The 19,380-nt window shown below is 48.1% G+C and overlaps 2 protein-coding genes and 1 long non-coding RNA gene across 6 annotated transcripts in view; 2 read left to right on the top strand and 1 right to left on the bottom strand.

Moving 5' to 3' along the window:
* The window catches only part of SUFU (SUFU negative regulator of hedgehog signaling), a 96,108-nt gene extending 88,654 nt beyond the window's left edge, over positions 1 to 7,454 (bottom strand). The window contains exons 1-2 of one of the 2 annotated variants that reach the window (XM_065843002.2): positions 7,170 to 7,454; positions 780 to 914 (exon numbers count right to left, since the gene is read on the bottom strand). In XM_065843002.2, the coding sequence (XP_065699074.1) occupies positions 780 to 914; positions 7,170 to 7,363 (329 nt within the window). In that variant the 5' untranslated portion in view covers positions 7,364 to 7,454. The remainder of the gene's footprint in view (positions 1 to 779; positions 915 to 7,169) is intronic. The other variant, XM_065843003.2, reaches the window with a different exon arrangement.
* Positions 7,455 to 7,710: 256 nt separating this feature from the next.
* On the top strand, positions 7,711 to 9,010 carry LOC136104241 (uncharacterized). Its single transcript, XR_011740180.1, has 4 exons — positions 7,711 to 7,792; positions 8,167 to 8,359; positions 8,539 to 8,598; positions 8,835 to 9,010. It is a non-coding gene; the product is annotated as an uncharacterized lncRNA (long non-coding RNA).
* Positions 9,011 to 9,627: 617 nt separating this feature from the next.
* Positions 9,628 to 19,380, top strand: part of ACTR1A (actin related protein 1A) — a 16,260-nt gene continuing 6,507 nt past the window's right edge. Inside the window, exons 1-6 of one of the 3 annotated variants that reach the window (XM_065843214.2) lie at positions 9,628 to 9,758; positions 15,353 to 15,417; positions 16,301 to 16,376; positions 17,096 to 17,221; positions 17,995 to 18,119; positions 18,452 to 18,668. In XM_065843214.2, the coding sequence (XP_065699286.1) occupies positions 9,711 to 9,758; positions 15,353 to 15,417; positions 16,301 to 16,376; positions 17,096 to 17,221; positions 17,995 to 18,119; positions 18,452 to 18,668 (657 nt within the window). In that variant the 5' untranslated portion in view covers positions 9,628 to 9,710. Of the gene's footprint in view, positions 9,759 to 15,352; positions 15,418 to 15,629; positions 15,716 to 16,080; positions 16,100 to 16,300; positions 16,377 to 17,095; positions 17,222 to 17,994; positions 18,120 to 18,451; positions 18,669 to 19,380 lie in introns of those variants that run through there. The other 2 variants (XM_071812105.1, XM_071812106.1) reach the window with 2 other exon arrangements.

The raw sequence follows: 19,380 nt of genomic DNA, 5'->3' as shown, positions 1-19,380 counted from the left end.
TTCATCAAGGACATTTACCCTGCAGCTATGAACCAGCGCAAAGAGACAAGGACAGCAGAAACCTCCTGCAGCTTCTGCCTGGTTAAAAGGCCACGTCCACAGCCCCAAGATCATGAAAGCTTGGCTACTGCTACTCACTTTAACTGGAGTTAAGGAGCAAGGTCAGTAAGAGAAAGAATAAGGTTGCTGCTTGCCCAATCTAATACAAAATGCCTGCTAAAGACCATCCATACCAACAAGCTAGGATAATAATTTAATTACTGGAGAAAAAAAAACAGTAAAACAATTAAGAATTTTATGCTTCTGTTACACAAATTGGCACTTCAAACAGCAGCCACTGGGGTGGCAGTCCACTGACAGTGACACTGCTGTGCCAGCAACAGGAAAAATGCCCTTGCAGCATTTTTCCAGAGGAAGGCATTTAACATGCACAGGGAGGGGTCAGGATTTAAGCAAATGACCATAACAGACTACCAGGAGTGAAAAACACAAGACATTCAGTTAAAAAAAAAATTCCTAACCAGTTAAAAGAAAAAAAATATAAAAGCACTCAACACTGACAAAGAAATATATAGCATTCAAAGCCTGCAGAGGGGCACATAATAATTCTTCTATGTCCAAGAACAGGCATACGTCACTCCTTGTGAGACAAGGGCTAGGGTATTCTCAGCAGAAAACCAGCTGTTCAAATAATAACAGCAGGACAAAGTTTTACTTACATTCCCCCAAAATGCGACACAAAACACGACACGCAGCAACAGAACGTAAATGACACTTACTCATGTACTCTGTTGTCTCCATACAAGTCACTTAACCCAAAGCTGATGTAATGCCAGTGCTCAGGAACATTCAGCGCTGGGTTTCCCAGGTTTCTGTACATGCTAACATAGTCCAGAGGGTCAGGTCCTCCCAACCTGCATTCAAAACAGAAAGATTCTTAGGTAAGTTAGTTTATTCAAGACAAATGAGAAGTCTCCACAGGTGCTACGAGGGGCTGTACAAAGACCTGTTTAAAATATACCTAGTGACAAAAATTAAAATAGCATGTCCAAGTTACCTCTAAGAAGATAATTGATGAGAAAGGCTGTGTTAAGTCCAGAAAGCTTCTCAAGCACAGGAAGACAAAACACACGTGTGCAACACACTACAATGTTTTTTATATTAAAGCATAAAAACCTCTGGAAAATCATATTAAAGCTTCGACAAAACACGAAGAAAATTGGAAGACTGTACTAGTAGAAGAGCAATAGCTGTATTTGTACTGTAAGCTCTTAATCCAGTCCAGAGGTATATACCTCAATTAAAAAAAAAAAAACCAACAAAAAACCACTGATGCTATTCCTCAAAGCAGAATTTGAAATGGCTAAGTTTTGAGGAGAACAATCCATACTTCTGAACACAGGCATGACACTTATTACAGTCAAGGAGAAAAATGTTGATTCAGAAAAATTAGTACCAGAACTTGCAAAATACACTAGCTGTATTAATCAAGAACGAGTAAAAAGCATCAGTGCAACCTCTGCTTCGACCTTAGAATGAGTTCCTTAAAAGAAAATCACAACGAAGCAGAGCCAAACCACGTTAAGCAGCAATGACCAAAGCCTGGAAGGGCAGAAGGAAGCCAGGCTGGTGGGACAGGAGAGCACAGCGCGTTCCTCCTGCGCTCGCCTCGCTTCTGCCCACGCAGAGACAGGTCAGCTCCCAGTCGAAGGAACATGCTAGGTTGTTTTGCTCAGTTTGTCCTGTCAATCATAAAACACACAGGTAGAAGCAAGCAAGAAGAGACAAGACAAACCACCTACCACAAACATTTACAGAATAGCATGAGCAGCTGTTTAACTCTTTCCTGCCTCTGATTTGCTGCTTCTTCAGGTAAAATATTCTCAGCTGCTCCAAACAAGAAAATCCAGGCTAAGATGATGTCCTCCATTCAAACCACTTACTACACACCAAATCCCCTCGTCTACATTTTCTGCCCAGATCCTGACTCTCATCTGCAGGGTGGCTGCAGGGCACGCCTGTGCCTCCCTTGCTAGTCCTGGGGCTTTGCGTATCCCCATTGCACAGGCCACAACCGCAGCACAAAAAGTGTTTGAACACCTTAGATTTGTTCCCTGATTAAAGTACCACTGCCTTATATCAAACAATGGCAGGCTCGGCAAGAAATACTTTCTCAGCACCTAGCCTGCTCCTCAGCCTTCCGTAGCACCCTCCAGCCCCACTGCTCCATGCCTCCTGGAAGTGTTTGTGCTCGGCAGGTGGAGATCCATATCTTGCCTTACCAAAGAAGCCCTGGGGTGATCAAAAAGCAAAGCTTAATTGTAGTTATCCCACCTAATGCCAGTACCCTCTTAAAAGTCCCATCTAGCAGTACAGAGGAAACACTGACAAGCATTTCGGTTCTTAGGTATGAGTGAGGTGGTTCACTGGTGGCTCATGGGTCTGGCAAGAGGCCAGCACCGAGTTGAGCTGACTTTCAAGGCACCTGTAAAAAGATGATTTCCAAGATGAGCACTGAGGAGAGTTAATTAATGCACACGGGGACTCCCCAAGTTTTTCACCCACAGGAAAGACTGTGCCAGAAAGGGCCACAAGAGCAAGTTTCCTCTTTTTTCCAGAAGGCACCTACACAGATTTCTAGTGATAGTGATAAACTATTTGAAATCTTCTGCCCAACCTTATCAAATCTGTACAAAGCAATATGTCACCTTGTATTAAAGGCCTGTGGGCTGTCTCCACAAGTGCACTGTGCTGCCCTCCCTCCTATTGCTGCAGGTAAAAAAAGAAAAAGCAGAGCAGGGTTATCTAAAATGAGTGACTTTCCCTAGGACAGCTTCCCTCCTCTTAAGTCACATAAGGCCACCAGAGTGGCTCCAGGCCAGCTCCAGCTTCCCAGAGGGTCAGTCAAGGATGCAGTCCCAGGATATCAGGGTGAGACAGAGGGGGTGAGCAGCCCAAGGGCCAAATCAGAATTACACAACCTTCTCATATGACAGGCGTCAGCTTTACGGAGTAAAAAGTAAACTGGTGAGCAAGCATCGTGAATGCATGTTAGAACCAGGGATGAATCAGAGTTTGATTCCCCAGTGGGGCAGCCTAAGAAAACCCATTCTTCAAGTCTGGCAACAGATTGAAACACTCAGAAGACACAAGTCTCCCTGATGCACCACATTTCCACCTGCGTTTCCACCCCCCCTCACCAGCACCAGGTCGTGCTGGCAACTGTCTGAGATCTTTGCTGTAGTTACCCATTCAGGTGGCCATGTCCAGAGTGGGACAGTCACACCCCAGCCAGCACTCAGGGTCCCCTCAGTAGTAACTCCTGGATCCATGACAGAAGATCAGGTGGAAGCAATTCCAGCCAGGACAGTCACTCACCCCCGGGAGGCTGCAGTGAACAGCAACAGCCACACACAATTACCACCTGACCAGGAAGACTCCAGATCTAGGGAAGTCAATACACTGACCAGCAAACCGGAGTGAGAGATTAGCAAGTTTTCAGGTGTGTAGGATTTGCAATGCACACAAAATGACTCCATCTGCTAAGCAACAAGCATCTCCCCCCCCCCAACAAAACCTGCTTCCAAACTGGGTTTAATAGCACCTTGGATGTCAAATGATTTGCACTGGAACACTGTTGGCCCAGGCACTTTGACACTGACAACACACAAGACAAACCCTCACACTGCCCTTTTTCAGGGCAGGGACTGCTCCGCGAGTTCGCTCTTCCCCAGGGCTACTCAAGCACATTTATCAGGTCTGATGCAGACAGACAGCAAGTCCTGCAGCAGGTGAGCCAGACACCTCTCCCTCACTCCTGCTACAATCCCACGCTTCCCTCCACAGGCCAAGCCTCCCCAAGGATGAAAGAAGCAGCTGAGGGATGCAGCACCAGTCAGCTCGGGGAGCTGAGCTCAGTCCTGCCCAGAGTCAGCTACCCACTGCTTTACACACTGCACAATAACCCAGACAGATTGTCTCTACTCCCTGAGAAATTTGGTAGGCTTGGAAGCGATTCAGACAAAAAGCCTGCAGCAGTGACTAACTACATTTCAAAAAAAACCCATCCAAGCCATATACCTACCCTAAAACCGCTGCAACTGCAGGAACAGTCAGCACTAGCTTTAAACCAGCTACCTGGAGCACAGCTAGTAATATACCCATGGCAATAACACTCAGCAAAGGCTCATCAGCACAGATGTTTATCCAGTTTCGGTGGCAGGTTTCGCTGCCACGCTGACTAGCTGAGGCTGCTGATGCCTGCTGTGGTACATGCTGCCGCCCACAGCCGCTGTTGCAGGGTTTGACCTTGTATCACAATCTACATATCAGTACATGCGTTCACACAAAGAGCTGGAAGCGTTGGAGGATTTTATTAGGAAAGCCCAACTTCAAAGCTAGAAGTACAGTACAAATTTGTTACATTCTCTATTCATGCAGCTCATTCAGGAGCAAGAAGGGCAGCCTCAGGGGAAACCCAGGATTTGCATCTGCACCAAGAGCCTTTCTTTGACTGACATTAAGAGTGCTCTGAAGTTTGTGTAGAAGAAGAAACCCAAAGTGGGCACAGAGGAAACAGCGCCCCAATGAGAAAAAAAAAAAAGAAAAAAGAGTAAAATTCTCAATCCACTCATCCTGAGAAGTCCTTAGTGGACTGTTCATAACTGCTTCCCAGCAGCTGACAACAGGACTGCTTTTCACAGCTACCTTCTAACATTCCCCCCTCAGAAACAGTCCATGAGCCCCAAACAGCTACAGGCCACAGACCAGCACACTGGTTTTCAAGTATGTGGCCTAAGTTCAAGACAGTTGATGAAGAAACAACAGCCCAGCCCAAATTCTGCCTATCTCAAAACCTATCACAAAGCAAGGAAAATACAAATTTGCTTTTTCACCAGCAATTTTATGTATGAAGATATTTCAATGAGAGATATTGAATCACGCTTTAAAAATAAAAGCGGATACAGATAGAAACTCCTTTCTCAGCACGTGACCTTTACAAATACAGCCAGGAATTTTTCCAAGAAGTTTCAACTGCAATCACAAACTCTTTCCCAAGATATGCAAATACAGTGTAAAAAAAGGACTAGTTCCATGAATCAATCCATACAGCTAATCCCCTGCATTTAATAGGTAGACAGTTCTGCAGATTCACCAGTATTATAAAGTAAGGATCTTCTCTGCTGTGCAAACTGTAGAATATAACCTCAGCTCCCTTAACAAAAAAAAAATTGCTGTTAACCATAGAGAAACTGATACGTATAATTAAAAGCTGATTAACAGTACAATATTTCTCCTAAGGCAGGGAACTTTGTTCAGCAATTTCCTCTTTTAATCTAAACCAAGTAATCGCTGGCAGCCTAGGCAAAGTAGGACAGACTAACAGAGTGAGCAGTAGTAGAAGTCATTCTACCAGCCTTCAACAAAACCAACCTCCAAATCTAGCCGACTTCATTATCAAAGGGAGAGTAGGTACCTGTAGCTCAACCTCGCACAAGAATTTCCTGCACAGGACAGCAGGAAAAAGCTCACTTCTGATTTCTACAAGCAAAACCCTCAGCTCTTGCTGCCAGACAGAAGAACTGCTAAGTGGAAAATGTCGGGATAAACAGGGCGTCACATTACTACTTGCATGCAACTGGCCATCACTGTCAATAGCAGTTTTTCTAGTATTTGAGTTCCAATCACAGTGAAGCCGTATTCAAACGATTAAGCAAACAAGCAGGCAGGCTTCTTCCAAAACAAGGGTCTCTGTCATTCTTCATTATAGACCCTCCATCCCACACACATTTTGGGCCACTCTAGTTGGGACTGGTTTAAGCTGCTGATGGAAAAGTGCTGACTCCAAATCAAGGTGACTGGAAATTCATCAAGCTTGAATATATAAGATTAGAAATAGGTGTAAAAACAGATTGATCAGACCACCATCAAAGTACCACAGTACTAACCCACACAGATGATTAAGAAATTGTTTGCATTTTGAGGTCTCAGATTCTTATCTCAGCCCACTGTGTCAGATTAAGTACAAAAAACGCTAAGCAATAAGGGCTTACAGACATAGATCTTGCTAGAACCGCATGAAAAACACCACCTCTTTGGAAGACAACAGCAACAGCTTGGCTGTCGGAGCAGAACACAGGGAGGATGTTATTCTGCTGTTGCTCAGGCCTCAATCAGTAGACACATCCTGGTTAAAATGAACCGTAAATACAGAAGTTAAGTGTTTACTAAACTTTTTCCAAGTGCTGGAGCAGGGACTGGTCAATGTCAGGTCCAGCAAACACTTGGGGGTTACCTGATAGCATTCTGTAGGCCCAGATGAGGGGGTTGAGCAGCAAAGAAACAGTAAAAAGCAAAAGGAAGCCTCTTTGCACAGGGCTAGACACTAGACACTTATCTCCACAGCTGAACAGCCAAGTACTTCCTTCATGTTACTCTCCCGCATAAACAACTGCTGTTACTGGTGTCAGACACTGTGTCAGCAGACACAGCAGCAGCAGATTTGCAGTCTGCGATAACACGTGGCTATACGAGGGCAAGAGGAACTGGCTCTGCCCCGTGGGTTTTACGGGTGGCTACACGCACAGCACACGTCCGGCTGGGAGCCTGGAGCACAGGTTCACTCCGGTCAGCACTGGCCAAGCCTGCACCCTGAGCTCCAGAGCTCCTGCTTCCCGTCCAGGAGGGGAAACCCCAGCCCCACACCCTCCGTGGGAGCTCTTTGCTGGGTGGCACACATTCCCTTTTCCTGTGACCTACCCCAGCCAAGGCCCTCACCAGCCACCCCTTGCTCAGGGGAGCTCCAAACCACCCCAGAAACCCAAACACATCCTCCTGCCTCAATGCACCCCTTCCCAGACCCTTCCTCCTGTTCCCAGTGCATCCTCCCCAAGAAATCTTCTCAAAACACACCCCTCAGGAACACAATTACACCCCAACGCTCCTTACCTAAGCTCACTGCACACCCCCAAACTCCTGCATCTCACCCCAAACTTCGCACACAAACCCCAGTTCCTCTCTCCTTGCTGCAACCCTCCCCTGCCCCACTGCCTACCCCCTTCACCCCGTGCGGCATCCCCAGCCCCACACAAGGCCCCAGCTCTACTGTTCCCCCCTCAGCCCCACACCAGCCCCCAGCCCCCTCCAGGCCGCAGTCCCGGCCGCCTCACCAGTACTTGAGGATGGCTGTGACCTGCAGCGGGTTGGGCTGGTCGGGGTAGAGGCGGCGGCACTCGCCGTAGATCCCGTGCAGCCCCGGCGGGAAGAGCGACGGGAAGGAGCCGGACCCCGACCCCGACCCCGACCCTGAGCCTGACCCCGGCCCGCCGGCGGGAGGACCCCCGCCAGGCCGCACGCCTTCCATGTCCCGGCGGCAGGGACGGCGCGGCGGAGGCGGCTGGTCCCGGCGCGGTGCGGCCCGCTCGGCTCCGCTCGACCCCGCTCCCGGCCCGACGCGCTCCCAGCCCGGCCCGGCCCAGCCCGGCCCAAGCGGCGCTGCGCGCGGCGCTGCGGGAGGAGGGGGCGGGCCCCGCTGCCCGGGCGATGGTGAGTGACACGGCGGCTCCGCCAATGGTGACGCACGGCGCGGAGGACGGCCCCGCCTCTTCCCCCCGCCCCACGGCACGCCGCCAGCGCGCCCTCTAGCGGCGGCAGCCGGGCACAGCGTGGAGCGGGCCCTTGAGGCGCGGGGTGCCCGGGAGTTGTGGGCATGAGAGCCCGGGAGGGAGCAGGAGGTTGCCAGCGCCCGGGCGGGCCCGAGGGAAGAGGAGAGGTGGCCGTGGGGCAGCCTCAGGTGGGGCCCCGCAGCAAGGAGCGGGGAGAGGCCTGTGCAGCGCCGGGCCCGGCTGGCGGGGGTTCTGGGGCAGAGGCCTGGGGGAACCTTCCCCAGCTCTGGCTCACCCAGGGGGCTACAGCAGGGAAGGGCCCTCATGAGGCAGCTCCCCGGCCGCAGCCATCTCCAGCCTGTGTTAATCTCACTTGAAGAAGCACGGCTGTAAATTGCAGCGGTTCAGGAGCTGGTTCTCTTGGGCTTGACCTGTCCGTGTCTGGTGTGAGACTTAGTGCTCACCCTGTGCCGTTCATAACCCTGTGGTTCTGTGGGACCACGGCTATGCTCCAAGACTTGGTCAGCTAACAGCTGTATTTACTTTACTATCTCTCTTACAGCTTCTGTTACTGCTGTCTCAGTACCTTTTCCAGTCCTCACAGTGCCTCTGTTGTGCCCATGCACCCTTCTGGATCTGTAGGTACCCCAGTGGCAGCTGTGAAGCAATGCAAAGCAACACATTGAAGATCTGGCTCATACCTGAGTTGCAACTACACCTGTGCCCTGCAAAGCCTTGTATGTATGTGTGAGCTGGTGAGTGTTCCACAGTCCTACATACCCTTGCTAGAGCAGTGTCCTGCTTTTTAATCAGCATACAGAAAAAATGAGCTATGAGTGCTGAGAGGATAGGATGAGTGCTCCCGATTGTTGCATTTCTGATTTATATAGCTGAGAGTTTATTCTAAAATCAACATTCACAACATACCTTTTAGGAGATCCCATACACTCAAGAAGCTGGCAAGCAGACAAATGACCATCTGCTGGGAAAGGAGGTGAGTGTAACATTTCACTTGTCCCTGTGACACTACTTTTTGTGACATCTACCCAAGAAGTCAATTACGGTCAACTAAGAAGGTAAATATAACAAACTCATGTATAGAATGCTATGTTGGCTTAAAACACACATAGTGTGTGTCTCCTGGCATTTACTGAGGTGATACAATACTGGTATCGAAATAATTCCGACCCCTCCACCCTGTCATACAACAAAACCCCTCCTTTACACTAGGTGAATGATGAAAATCGCTGAAGATAAATATCTGAGATGAGAGTATCTGCTTGGACTAAAGACAGAAACTTACAGAAGAGTCTCAGTGTCCACATGAAAGATGCGGAACAAGACAAGCGAGTTGCCAATCATCGTTTTGTGTGCACTCACTGGCCGTGAAGTTCATTTTAACTCATCTGGCGATCCACTCTTGCTCCAAGTTTGAAGTAAACATATCATTTTAGTATTGTTGTCAGATATCAGTTATTCACAGTGCTTTTAGTACAAATGGTAAACAAGAGACAACGCATGATTTAATACTTAAGAATGCCCATTATGTGCATTCTTTGTACCAATGCTACTTTTCTGGTTGCTGCACCTCAAAAAATGCAGAGAAACCAGGTAATACTCAGAACAGACACGTTATGACCAGTTCACAGAGATGATTCCGTGAAATGATGGAGTGGTAAAACCCTTTAATTAGTGATGGATTCCTTCTACAGAAAGTGATGTGATTATTTTTTTCTCTTCCTTTGAGAAAAATTAGGAGGGAAAAAAAATATTAAACCAGAAATCGGCCAGTTGAAATTCAGTGGTTTTTAGTGGAAGGGCACAGTTAGCCCCGGAACACGGCACCCACCGCCCCACTCGAGTTTCTCGCGGAAAAGGCAGTTTTCACCTTAAGGGTTAATTTTGCTATCCGCACTACATCTCCCAGCATGCCCCGCTTCCGGCGCGCCTTCCCGCTGGTGCCGCGCGGGGCGCAGACTACACTTCCCAGCAGGCACCTCGGCCGGAGGAATACAGCACCCAGCGGGCTCCGCGCCGCTGCTCCGCGCATGCGCTGCAGAGGCTGGGCTGTTGCTCCCTGACGGGTGGCTGCGGCGGGTCCTCGCCATGGAGTCCTACGACGTGATAGCGAACCAGCCCGTCGTGATAGACAACGTGAGTGCGGGCGGCCGCGCGTCCTGGGAGCTGGGAGGGCGGGAAGGGCCGGCGGGCCGCAATCCCTTTGTCATCGGGGACGGCCGCGCCCTGCCCGCCGCCGCGCCCCCCCTCCCCCGCCGGCCCGGCCGCCGCCTTGGGCCCTCGTACAGCGCCGTACGCTGCATCCTCGCAGGCCGCCGCTGGGGCGGGGCCGCCGCGGTTCGGCGCACCGCGATTGGCTACGGCGCTTGCCTCTCACCCGCTGGAGGGCCGCAGCCCCTCGCTGGTGGGGAGCAGCCCCCGGCGCCGCCGAGGTGCCAGCTGGCTGGGAGGGGCGGGGCGTCCCCATTGGTTGGGGCGGCTGTCAATCAGTGGGGGCTGCTCGCCGTTACCTGGTGAAGCCGTGCTCCTCCCGCCACACCCTTGCGGGGAGCAGCTGTGCTCATTGGCAGCTAGAACTGTCCGTCAGGTGGGGCTGCACCCCGGTTCTGCGGCCCCGCCTTGTCCCTCTTTGTGCCTGGGGGACAATAGGGGCTGGTGGGTCCGGCCTTGGCCAGCCTCCCAGCATGCTCTGGGGGCAGTCCTTGGCTGGACTCCCGGCATGCCCTGGGAGTGCCGGCTCTTCCCTGTCAGGTGATGGTGGAGCTGAGGGCCTGCAGCCGCTCCTCCAGCACAGCCCCAGCGCATCCAGCCTGGCAATCACAGCAAGTGGGAGCCAGCACTCAGGACTCACATTCCCGTGCTGAAGCCCATGGGAAGCAGAGCTCCTGGAGGAACTACTCAACAGGGGTTGCATCAGATTTAATTTGACAGTGGGATGTGGTGTTGCAGATGGCGGCTCCTGGCTGATAATGCTTCTTGTTAGCTCAAAGCAGCCCTTCAACCTGTGTGGGTAATAGCTGAGTTGGAGATCAATGAGAGTGATTGTGTGCCTTGGTTAGATACTTCTGGGTCCAGTTCTGATTAGCCCCATCCATGTTGGCCTCCCAAGAGAAAGGTCTATCCAGGAAGCAGTGGGAGGGCATATCTTGGAGGGAGCCTCCTTTAGTGTTGTGAGTCACAAATTCATGCTCCTCCCTTCTGATATCTATTGCCAGTGATTCAGATTTTGTTGTTTCAAAGGGTCAGTGCTGTACTCCTTTCTCCATAATCTTAATTTCTGCTGAATCTGTTTGCTGTATGACATGTGGGCTTGCTAGCCTAGTACTTCTCAACCTATTGCTTTTTTTCCCATAAACTGAATGATGTAGGTGTCCTCAGATCAAGCCAACTATTCTTCTGACCCCTTCTTTATTATTGATCTCAATTTCCTCTCTACAACTTGAGCTCTCTGGTACAGTTTTGGTTTTGTTTCCTCCTCTGGAATCACAGCAGAGACATGTAGGTTAGACAATGAAGGGAAATACCTTATGGAAGAGGAGATTTAGCAGTAGAATTGACTACATGGAGAAAAATATGTTATCGTCATTATTAGAAACATTACAGAATAAGTTAGGTTGATTGTTCTTAGAAATGACTGGGGTAGCACTGACTCTGCTGTGGTATTGAGTGATTACCTAACCATTAAAGTTATTTCCAGGCACTCTGATGCTGTGAGGATGAGTTTGTTGTGCTGTGGTCATGTAATTGCAGCCTATATCTAATTTCAGCCTGTCCTTTTGTTATTTGACGTAATGATTGCTGCCTCTGCTTCAGACCTGAAGAAGGGCTCACATGGCAGCAACTGAATCGGTTTCTTTTCTCATTTTATCAGCTGGTCTTATAAAAGCTGATTCTTCTCCTTCCGCCTCTGATAAATGAGTTCTCTCCTTTCCCATCCCTGTACAAGAAGTAGAATGAAGCAGTTGTTGTGACATCTGCCTTTAGCCCTGCCAGCCGAGGAGCCTTGTGGTGACGCTGCATTTTTGGTGCTGCTCTGAGTTCAGGCAGGATGGGAAGTGGAGCTGCACAGAGTAGGTGCTGCCATTCCTGCTGCCTCATCACTGCTGCTCCTTCAAGAGCTGCAAGCAGCTTTTCAAGCCTGAATGTTACCCTGTCTCGTGTGTATGTGTATGGGAGGGGGAAACGAGATCCTGAGCTGGCGAACAAGCCAGACCTCCCAGTCCCAGCCTTGCTCTAGTATCTCCATGTGTTCCAAAAGGGCATTAAGGTATGTAGCTAAAAACTCAACAAGGTTTTTTTCTCTTACCAAACAGCTTTGTGTTTTCAGCAGGAATAGCTTTGTAATATACAGTGAGGGCTGGAGCTGTACCTCAGCATGGCCTTAGTATTCCTCATTGTCCAATAAGTAATTTTTAAAAGAATTGTGTTCCCATCTTGCACTCCAGCAAGTTTTCTCTGAAATAGATGGTCTGGGAGCTCTGATGATGTAACGCACATGTAAACAGACAGCATGGTTCAGCCATGGCCTAAGCAAGTGCAAATTGCTTGACCTCCATGGAATTGTCTGTGTTTATGTAAAAGAGGATAAGTGGTGGCATTTCAAACAGCTAAGCTGCCAGTAACAGCTGCTGTGTCTTTGGTTTGCTCCTGATCTTATAGAATGTGTATCTAATAAAATAGTTTTACAATGTGAAATGTGTACTCTCTATAGAAAGTGCTGCATGGCAGATTGGCTCTCTTTGTGATTTTCATTCAAATTTGAGTCCCAAATGCATCAAGATGGATTAATCAATAGGTGACTAGCCACAGAGATAGTGGAAATGGCATGTTCAGTTACTTCAAGATACGAGAATTTTCCATGAGATTATCTTCCTTGACTTCTACATTTGACATGTCTTTTTTATTCTTCTTCTATTCTTTTGCTCATATTAAAAAAAAAAAAAAAAGAAAGAAAGCCCAGCCAGGATAGTTACCAGTGAAAGGGTGTTAATTTTGAGATTATTTTTAAGTTTTAACAAATTGGAGCTTGTAGCAAAAGGGAGGATGCATGGGTTTTTTGTTTATTTGAAACAAAGATTAAAAACCAGGTCTTTAAACCTTCTGAATTAGTCAGGATTATTTCAAAATGTAAACCTTTTCCTCTCATTGTATAGGAATCTCAAACTGATCTATAGGATATAGATTTACTCGGTGCACATATATCTTCAAAGTAGTAAAGAGTTTTAAAGAAAAACTGAATAGATCAGAAAGTGCTGTTGGGTGTTTGTAGTGTGGAGATGGCGAACAGTTGCGCTCCGTTCATCCCCAGGCGCCTGGAAGCACAACTGTGCTGAAGTCCCATCCTGCTGGCATATCCAAACCAGCCATTTGCTTTTGGCTCCAGCCAGGAGTTCAGAACCACCGACACATTCGGTTAACTTTGAACTTCAGTATGTAAATATTAAAATGCATAGCTTGCTGGGAATCTCACCAGGACATGCTGGGTAATTTTGGACCCAGCATAAGGAAGTTTTGGTCTCTGTGTTAAAATAGGAGCATCATTGTTCTCCTGAAACCACTTCCCAGCAGCAGACCATGCTGGCAACAAGATCAGTCACTATCTTGAATACAGTGTTCAATAAGCACAATATTCTTATGTGGTCACGTTACCGCGTTTGATTCAACTTGTTTGCTATGGGGCTTCACAAAGGATGATATTATTTCCCAGGTATAGAGTTGTTGATAAGCTAGGATAAAGGAAAACAAAATAGTGGGTTTGTTTTATTCTTTGTTTCACTTTGAAGTGAATAGCCAGAAGAGAGTCAGTTTAAAGGAAAGGCTTCAGAGGCCACCTTGTCCCACGGCTACCTGACAGTGCAGACCCTGGGAGTCCCTCTTGCCCAGAGGCAGAAGTCCTGCCTGGGCGCCAGCTTGTCTCTGCTCTGTGAGCCAGCCTGCCTGCTGCTGTTTGTCAGGACATGAGGATTCAAGGGATCTGTCTTACAACTAGCTCGGTCTGGTTTGCAAAGTGTTCCTGACAATCATCTCTTCTGGATGCATCCCAGCAGCTCCAACTCTGGCAGGTTTAAGGCAGGAGTGCCCCAGCCCTGATGGCAGAGCACACATTTTCTGTGCAGAGCCTGGCACCTTGGCTGGCACTGCTGATGGAAATAGATTGGGAATACGGTGCTGGACTGTGAACTAGAGCGTCCGGTGCCGCCCCACATGCCTTTTTGCTGAGCCTGCTCTGGCTAGTGACCTCTGGCACTGGAACAGTGCTGACGGCTGGGATGTCAGCATCGGAAACCGCTGCAGCCAGAGCTCCTCTGGCAAAGCCCTGTGCAACTCATTGGGCCTCAGCCTCCAGGTGGAAGCAGTGATGCTGACTTGTGCATAGGTGGTGCAAAGGGGAAAGCAGGGGAGGAGCTGTCTCATTACTCATTTGAAAATGCTCTGGGGCAGCTAAAATGTCTTTTTGGCCTCAAAAAAGAGGAGTCTTGCTGCAGAGCCCTTGAGAGTGATCAGGAACTTGACAGGTTTCAGTGCAAACTCACGTGCTTTGCTCCCAGTACAGGATAAAGTAGAATTGCTCCTCTTTCTGCAGAAGCATTTGCTCCAATGGTAGTGTGGCATTATCACTTTATCACTGAAACAGCTTATCCAAGGCGATCCTATGAAAATCCACTCCTTAGCAAAACTTGGGTGTTCCTGCAAGCCACGTGTTGTTTCAAGGAGCCATTCCCTTGCACGGGAAGAGGAAATGGAGGAGGGGAAGGAGTCAGCACAGATCCAAGTTGATGATGGGGTTCCCAGGATGCCTCCGGATGATACCAACGGGGACGGGAGCTGTGCCCTGCACTGACTCCGTGCCAGGGCCTCCCTGGAGCTGCTTTTACCCGCTCTGGGTTTGCTGCTTGTGCTGCTTTGAATGTCGCAGGAGGCTTTTTGGACTTGTGCCTTTCTGACTGCCATACCTAATCTCTTCTTCATTGTCCCATTTAAACAAGCCCCATCCTGTCAGCTGCTCTTCCTGCCGCCAGCCCTTGCCCTGCAGTCTGACTGGCACCTTTGTTCTTTACAGGCCCCAGTCTGGTTTAGTTTCCAGTGTCTTTTCTGACCACATTTCTGTGACCTTTCTCCTTAGCATTAGCTAGTTTATCCACCACCTGATCTTCTTTTCCTTAGTCTCCACTCCAGCCTGTTTCACACAGTCCTTTCCTACTCCTTTCTCTGATTTTTATCCACACCTCCTCTCCATCCTTTCCAAATCTGTAGCCTTCATCCTCCCCCTTTAGCAGTGGCTCCTTATGCTGGCAGGGTTTGATTGCTCTTGCTCAGCTTTCTGCAGTGCTCTCCTCTACCTAGAGAGTATTTAAGATCGACAGAAAACTGCAGAGCTGGGTATTAGCCTCCTGCACCCCTAGCAATAGCATTGGGTGGAAAACTACTTGCCTGTACAGAGCAGCATTTGTGTGTGTGTGGAGCAGTACCAGGACACTCGAGGGTGTTTGTGCCATGTGTGGTGTGGGTGCCAGGGAAGGTGCTAGTTACTCCCCTTCACTGGCCAAGCTAGCCTGCTGGCACCTTCCCATCCCCAGCTCTGCCTGGAGAATGTATCCCTGGGGAGCTTTATTCTAGTATTATAAAAAGGAGAGGATCTGACAGTGTTGATGTACTTGGCTACGCCTTTAAAACTTGTGAAGGTGGCCAAATGAATGATAAGCTCACGTATTTATTTGTTGTTCCTACAGGGCTCGGGTGTGATAAAAGCAGGTTTTGCAGGTGATCAAATACCAAAATACTGCTTTCCAAACTAGTAAGTATTCTGCTGGTCTTGGTAAGTTCTTAGTACTGTGTACCAATTCTTTGACGCATAGAGGGGAACAATGGTCCAGTTTTGCAGCTGTATAAATAAGCTATTCTTCTGCCTGCTTCACAGAAGCATCAGGGAGGGGAGGTCTCTGCTATTAAATACTTTGAGATTTTCTGGGGGACACACACCATAAAAATGACTTATCATTTTGTCAGGCTCAACACCCAGCCAAAGATGTAGGATCCTTTACTCTTGAGACACGAGGAAAAGGACCGAGAAAAAGACAAAGTTGGGACGAGAGGTGTGAAGTCCTCTATATTTCTTTGGTGTGTGGTCTGATGTCTTGATTCCTGCCAAACTTCCTTGGAAGTTTTCTGAGAGTTTTGCTGGAAGAAGGACTGCTAGATCAGGATCTCTGAATAGTGAATGTCTTCTATTTTCAATGAGGTGGATTTTTAATGAGTATATTTGTGTTCTGAGCAATGTGTTCTGTATGGTGAGGTGGGGTGTGGGACTATAAATGTCTAATCTGAGAAGCCTACCTGAGGTCAGGCAACACCACGTGGATCTGTCACCTCAGACCATTGCTCACTCTGGCTGTGTTCCCCCAGGCACTGTTGGAACAAATAAGTCCTGAATCACCAGGGAAAGTGTGGCCAGACTCAACTGGCTTATGTCCTGCCAGGTCAGAACTGTCTACAATCTGTTCCCTTCACCTCTGATTTTGAGATTAGCTGAGAGCAAACCTGGGTCTGTCTGCACCTGCTAGTGCCCCCATACTTGCCCAGCACTTTGAAAGCACTGGTTAGGACAGAGAGTAACACAAAGTAGTTAATCCTTCGGTGTATCTGAGCTCTCAGCATTTATACTCTTACCTCTGTTCTAGTGTGGGCAGACCGAAGCACATTCGTGTTATGGCTGGTGCCTTAGAAGGGGACATTTTCATTGGTCCAAAGGCAGAGGTAAGAAAACCTCTATGCTGCATGTCTCCATATATCTCTGTATGCTGCTGTAAGGAGGGGCTGTAGCAGTTGTGTTTAAAAGGGCTGTGGTTCATTTGTACCAGTGCATAGATCTGAAGAGCAGAATAGATTGTCGCTTTTAAGTGTGTCCAAGGTGGAGTGGGAAGCTTCATGAAATTCTCATGCCAACCTGCTGACCTTTTTCCCAAGTCTTTCTAGGTCTGTATGGTTACATTCCCATCTTATTGACTGGGAACTTGAGAAATGGGCTCTACTTTGATTGCCTTCTGTCTCCCTGGTGTGAACAAGAATCTCGCTTTCCACAGTCCTGCTTTTGTAAGCTTGGAGTCTTAGGACCTCACATTTGTTGTGAGCCCTCAAAACTACATTCCCCAATACCAGCCTGTTATGTTTTGTATCATGACTGAGCTGGAAGAACAAAGATACCATTTGATAGGTGTCTGTATGTTGGCTTGAAAACTGTTGGGATAGAATGTGCTCTGCAAACATGGTATAAAAAGACCTTGTTGAATCTCATTAATACTTCACTAGGAGAGATGTTTGTGATTAATGTTCAGTTTTTGCCCTATACGCTAGAGATAAATTATCTTTTAGTGAATCAAAAATGAGTCTGCCAGATGAAATCATAGTCATTGTGCTCAGAAATGTGGTTTTGAGTCTCTGGCAGGTATGCTCTATTGTCCTTTCTGTTTGCTCAGGAGCACAGAGGTCTCCTCTCGATCCGATACCCGATGGAGCACGGCATAGTGAAGGACTGGAACGACATGGAGCGCATTTGGCAGTATGTGTATTCAAAAGACCAGCTTCAGACGTTCTCAGAGGAGGTGAGATACCTCATTACAGAATGGCACAGGTGACGTTCAATGCGTGTTGTACAACAGGAGCCTTGGAAGTCCAGGAAAGATTTGGGATTTTTCCTTTGCTCTTCTTTCTAAATGTGTCTGCTGTTAAATTGGGCTCTTTTGCCTCTCGGGAAATACTACACAAAAGTGTTCAAGCAAAGTTCCTCCCTAGTTCTGGCCTGACTGAAAATCTGACTTTCAACATTTGTTATTCACACTCTCTCTAACAATTCTGCTCTAGGCCAAGTGCTTCTAACTTTTCCTGTTCGGCCTGCGCATCAGGCACATCCACTTGGCAGTGACATACTTTCAACAGAGGAAGGAGAAAACCACAGTCCTTTGGTCTGGAAGGAGCTGACCAAGAAGTTATTAAATGACTGAGAGCAGTAGGTTGTATAAGTGGAGTAGGAATATTTCTGCCAACTTGTGCTAAGACCGTATGCCTTTACCCTTTCTTAGGGTCTGTGTATTTTGGTTAATCCGGCTGACTTTTGGCACTGAAAGTCATCTTGTTCATCCTTCACAGGACAGGAACAGTCACAGAGCAGATATCCTAACACTTCTTCATAACTAGACCAGACCCCTGCTTGTCCTCCGATTTAATAGAGGTTATTCACAGTTTAGCACACCTTAGTACCTGTCCTCTTGCACTAGTGGTACCTAAAGTGAATAAATACACAGAGCAGAAATTTTCAGGAACACACATCTAGTTGCCTCCTGGTTACTGCAGCACAGCTCCTTCTTTTCGTTACCAGCATCCTGTGTTGCTGACGGAAGCACCTCTAAACCCACGCAAGAACAGAGAGCGTGCTGCTGAGGTGTTTTTCGAGACCTTCAATGTGCCAGCACTATTCATCTCCATGCAAGCTGTGCTTAGCCTGTAAGTGTGTTTTGTCTTTGATTTGTGTTTGTGAAATGTTGCTGTGAAATCTGTTTGTTTTACAAACAACAACAACAAAACCCAAAACAAAACAGAAGACTGTGCAGATGTCTGACTTATCCCCTTTTCAAACAAGAACTGAAACTCAATTTTAATTTCTGTAATACGAAGTTTACAGGAATTTGCTGGAGTATGAGGAGAACTAGGTTGTTGGGTTTTTCTAACCCCTCTTCCTGTGAAATCTCTGCTCCCTGAGTTGAGCTTGAATGTACTGGATACTTGCTGTTACTTGGGACCGCTTGCTCTGACATGTTTGTTTGCCCCTTTGCTAGCTACGCTACCGGGAGGACTACAGGAGTGGTGCTAGACTCCGGGGATGGCGTCACCCATGCGGTTCCCATCTATGAAGGCTTTGCCATGCCTCACTCCATCATGCGGATTGACATTGCCGGCCGGGATGTCTCGCGCTTCCTGCGCCTCTATCTCCGGAAGGAAGGCTATGACTTCCACACCACCTCCGAGTTTGAGATTGTCAAGACCATCAAGGAGGTGATGCACTGTCTTTTTCTGTGTTTATCCAAGAAGGGATTTCTGCCCAAGGGAGGTTGTGACTTGTGAAGTCTAATGGGAGTTGCCAGCCTACCCATTACTAGTAATAGTTCCACACCTCATTCCTTTGCCTGAGGGTCACCAAGGTGGTTAAAGGACTGGAGCATCTCTCATAGGAGGAAAAGCTGAGAGAGCTGGGACTGTTGAGCTGCAAGCAGAGAAGATTGGGGAGCATCTTACCAATGTATTAATATATAAATACCTGAAGGGAGAGTGCAAGGAAAACAGAGGCAGGCTCATTTCAGTGATGTCCAGTGACAGGACAAGAGGCACAAAATGAAGCGCAGGAGGGTCTGTCCGAACATAAACTTTTTTACTGTGAGGGTGACCAAGCACTGGCACTAGTTGTCCAGAGAGCTGTGGAGTCTCCATCCTTAGTGATACTCAAAAGCCACCTGGACATGGTCCTGGGCAACCTGCTCTAGGTGGCCATGCTTGAACAAGGCGGGTAGAGAAGATGACCTCCAGAGGTCCTTGGCGACCTCAACCATCTCATATTCTGGGAGACTTCTAGTCAAGGTCACATCTAATCCCTGTTGAGGGGCTGTTAACATGGAGGTGAAGACAGGCTGGTGGTTCAGAGTCTGTTTTGCCTTTATCTGTGCTGCAGTTTCTCAGAGTCTGATGATGTCTTTCACTAGTGCTGGACTTC

Source organism: Patagioenas fasciata, chromosome 8, assembly GCF_037038585.1.
Source record: "Patagioenas fasciata isolate bPatFas1 chromosome 8, bPatFas1.hap1, whole genome shotgun sequence".
NCBI classification, from domain to species: Eukaryota; Metazoa; Chordata; class Aves; order Columbiformes; family Columbidae; genus Patagioenas; species Patagioenas fasciata.
This window is presented reverse-complemented; position numbering and strand designations above follow the sequence as displayed.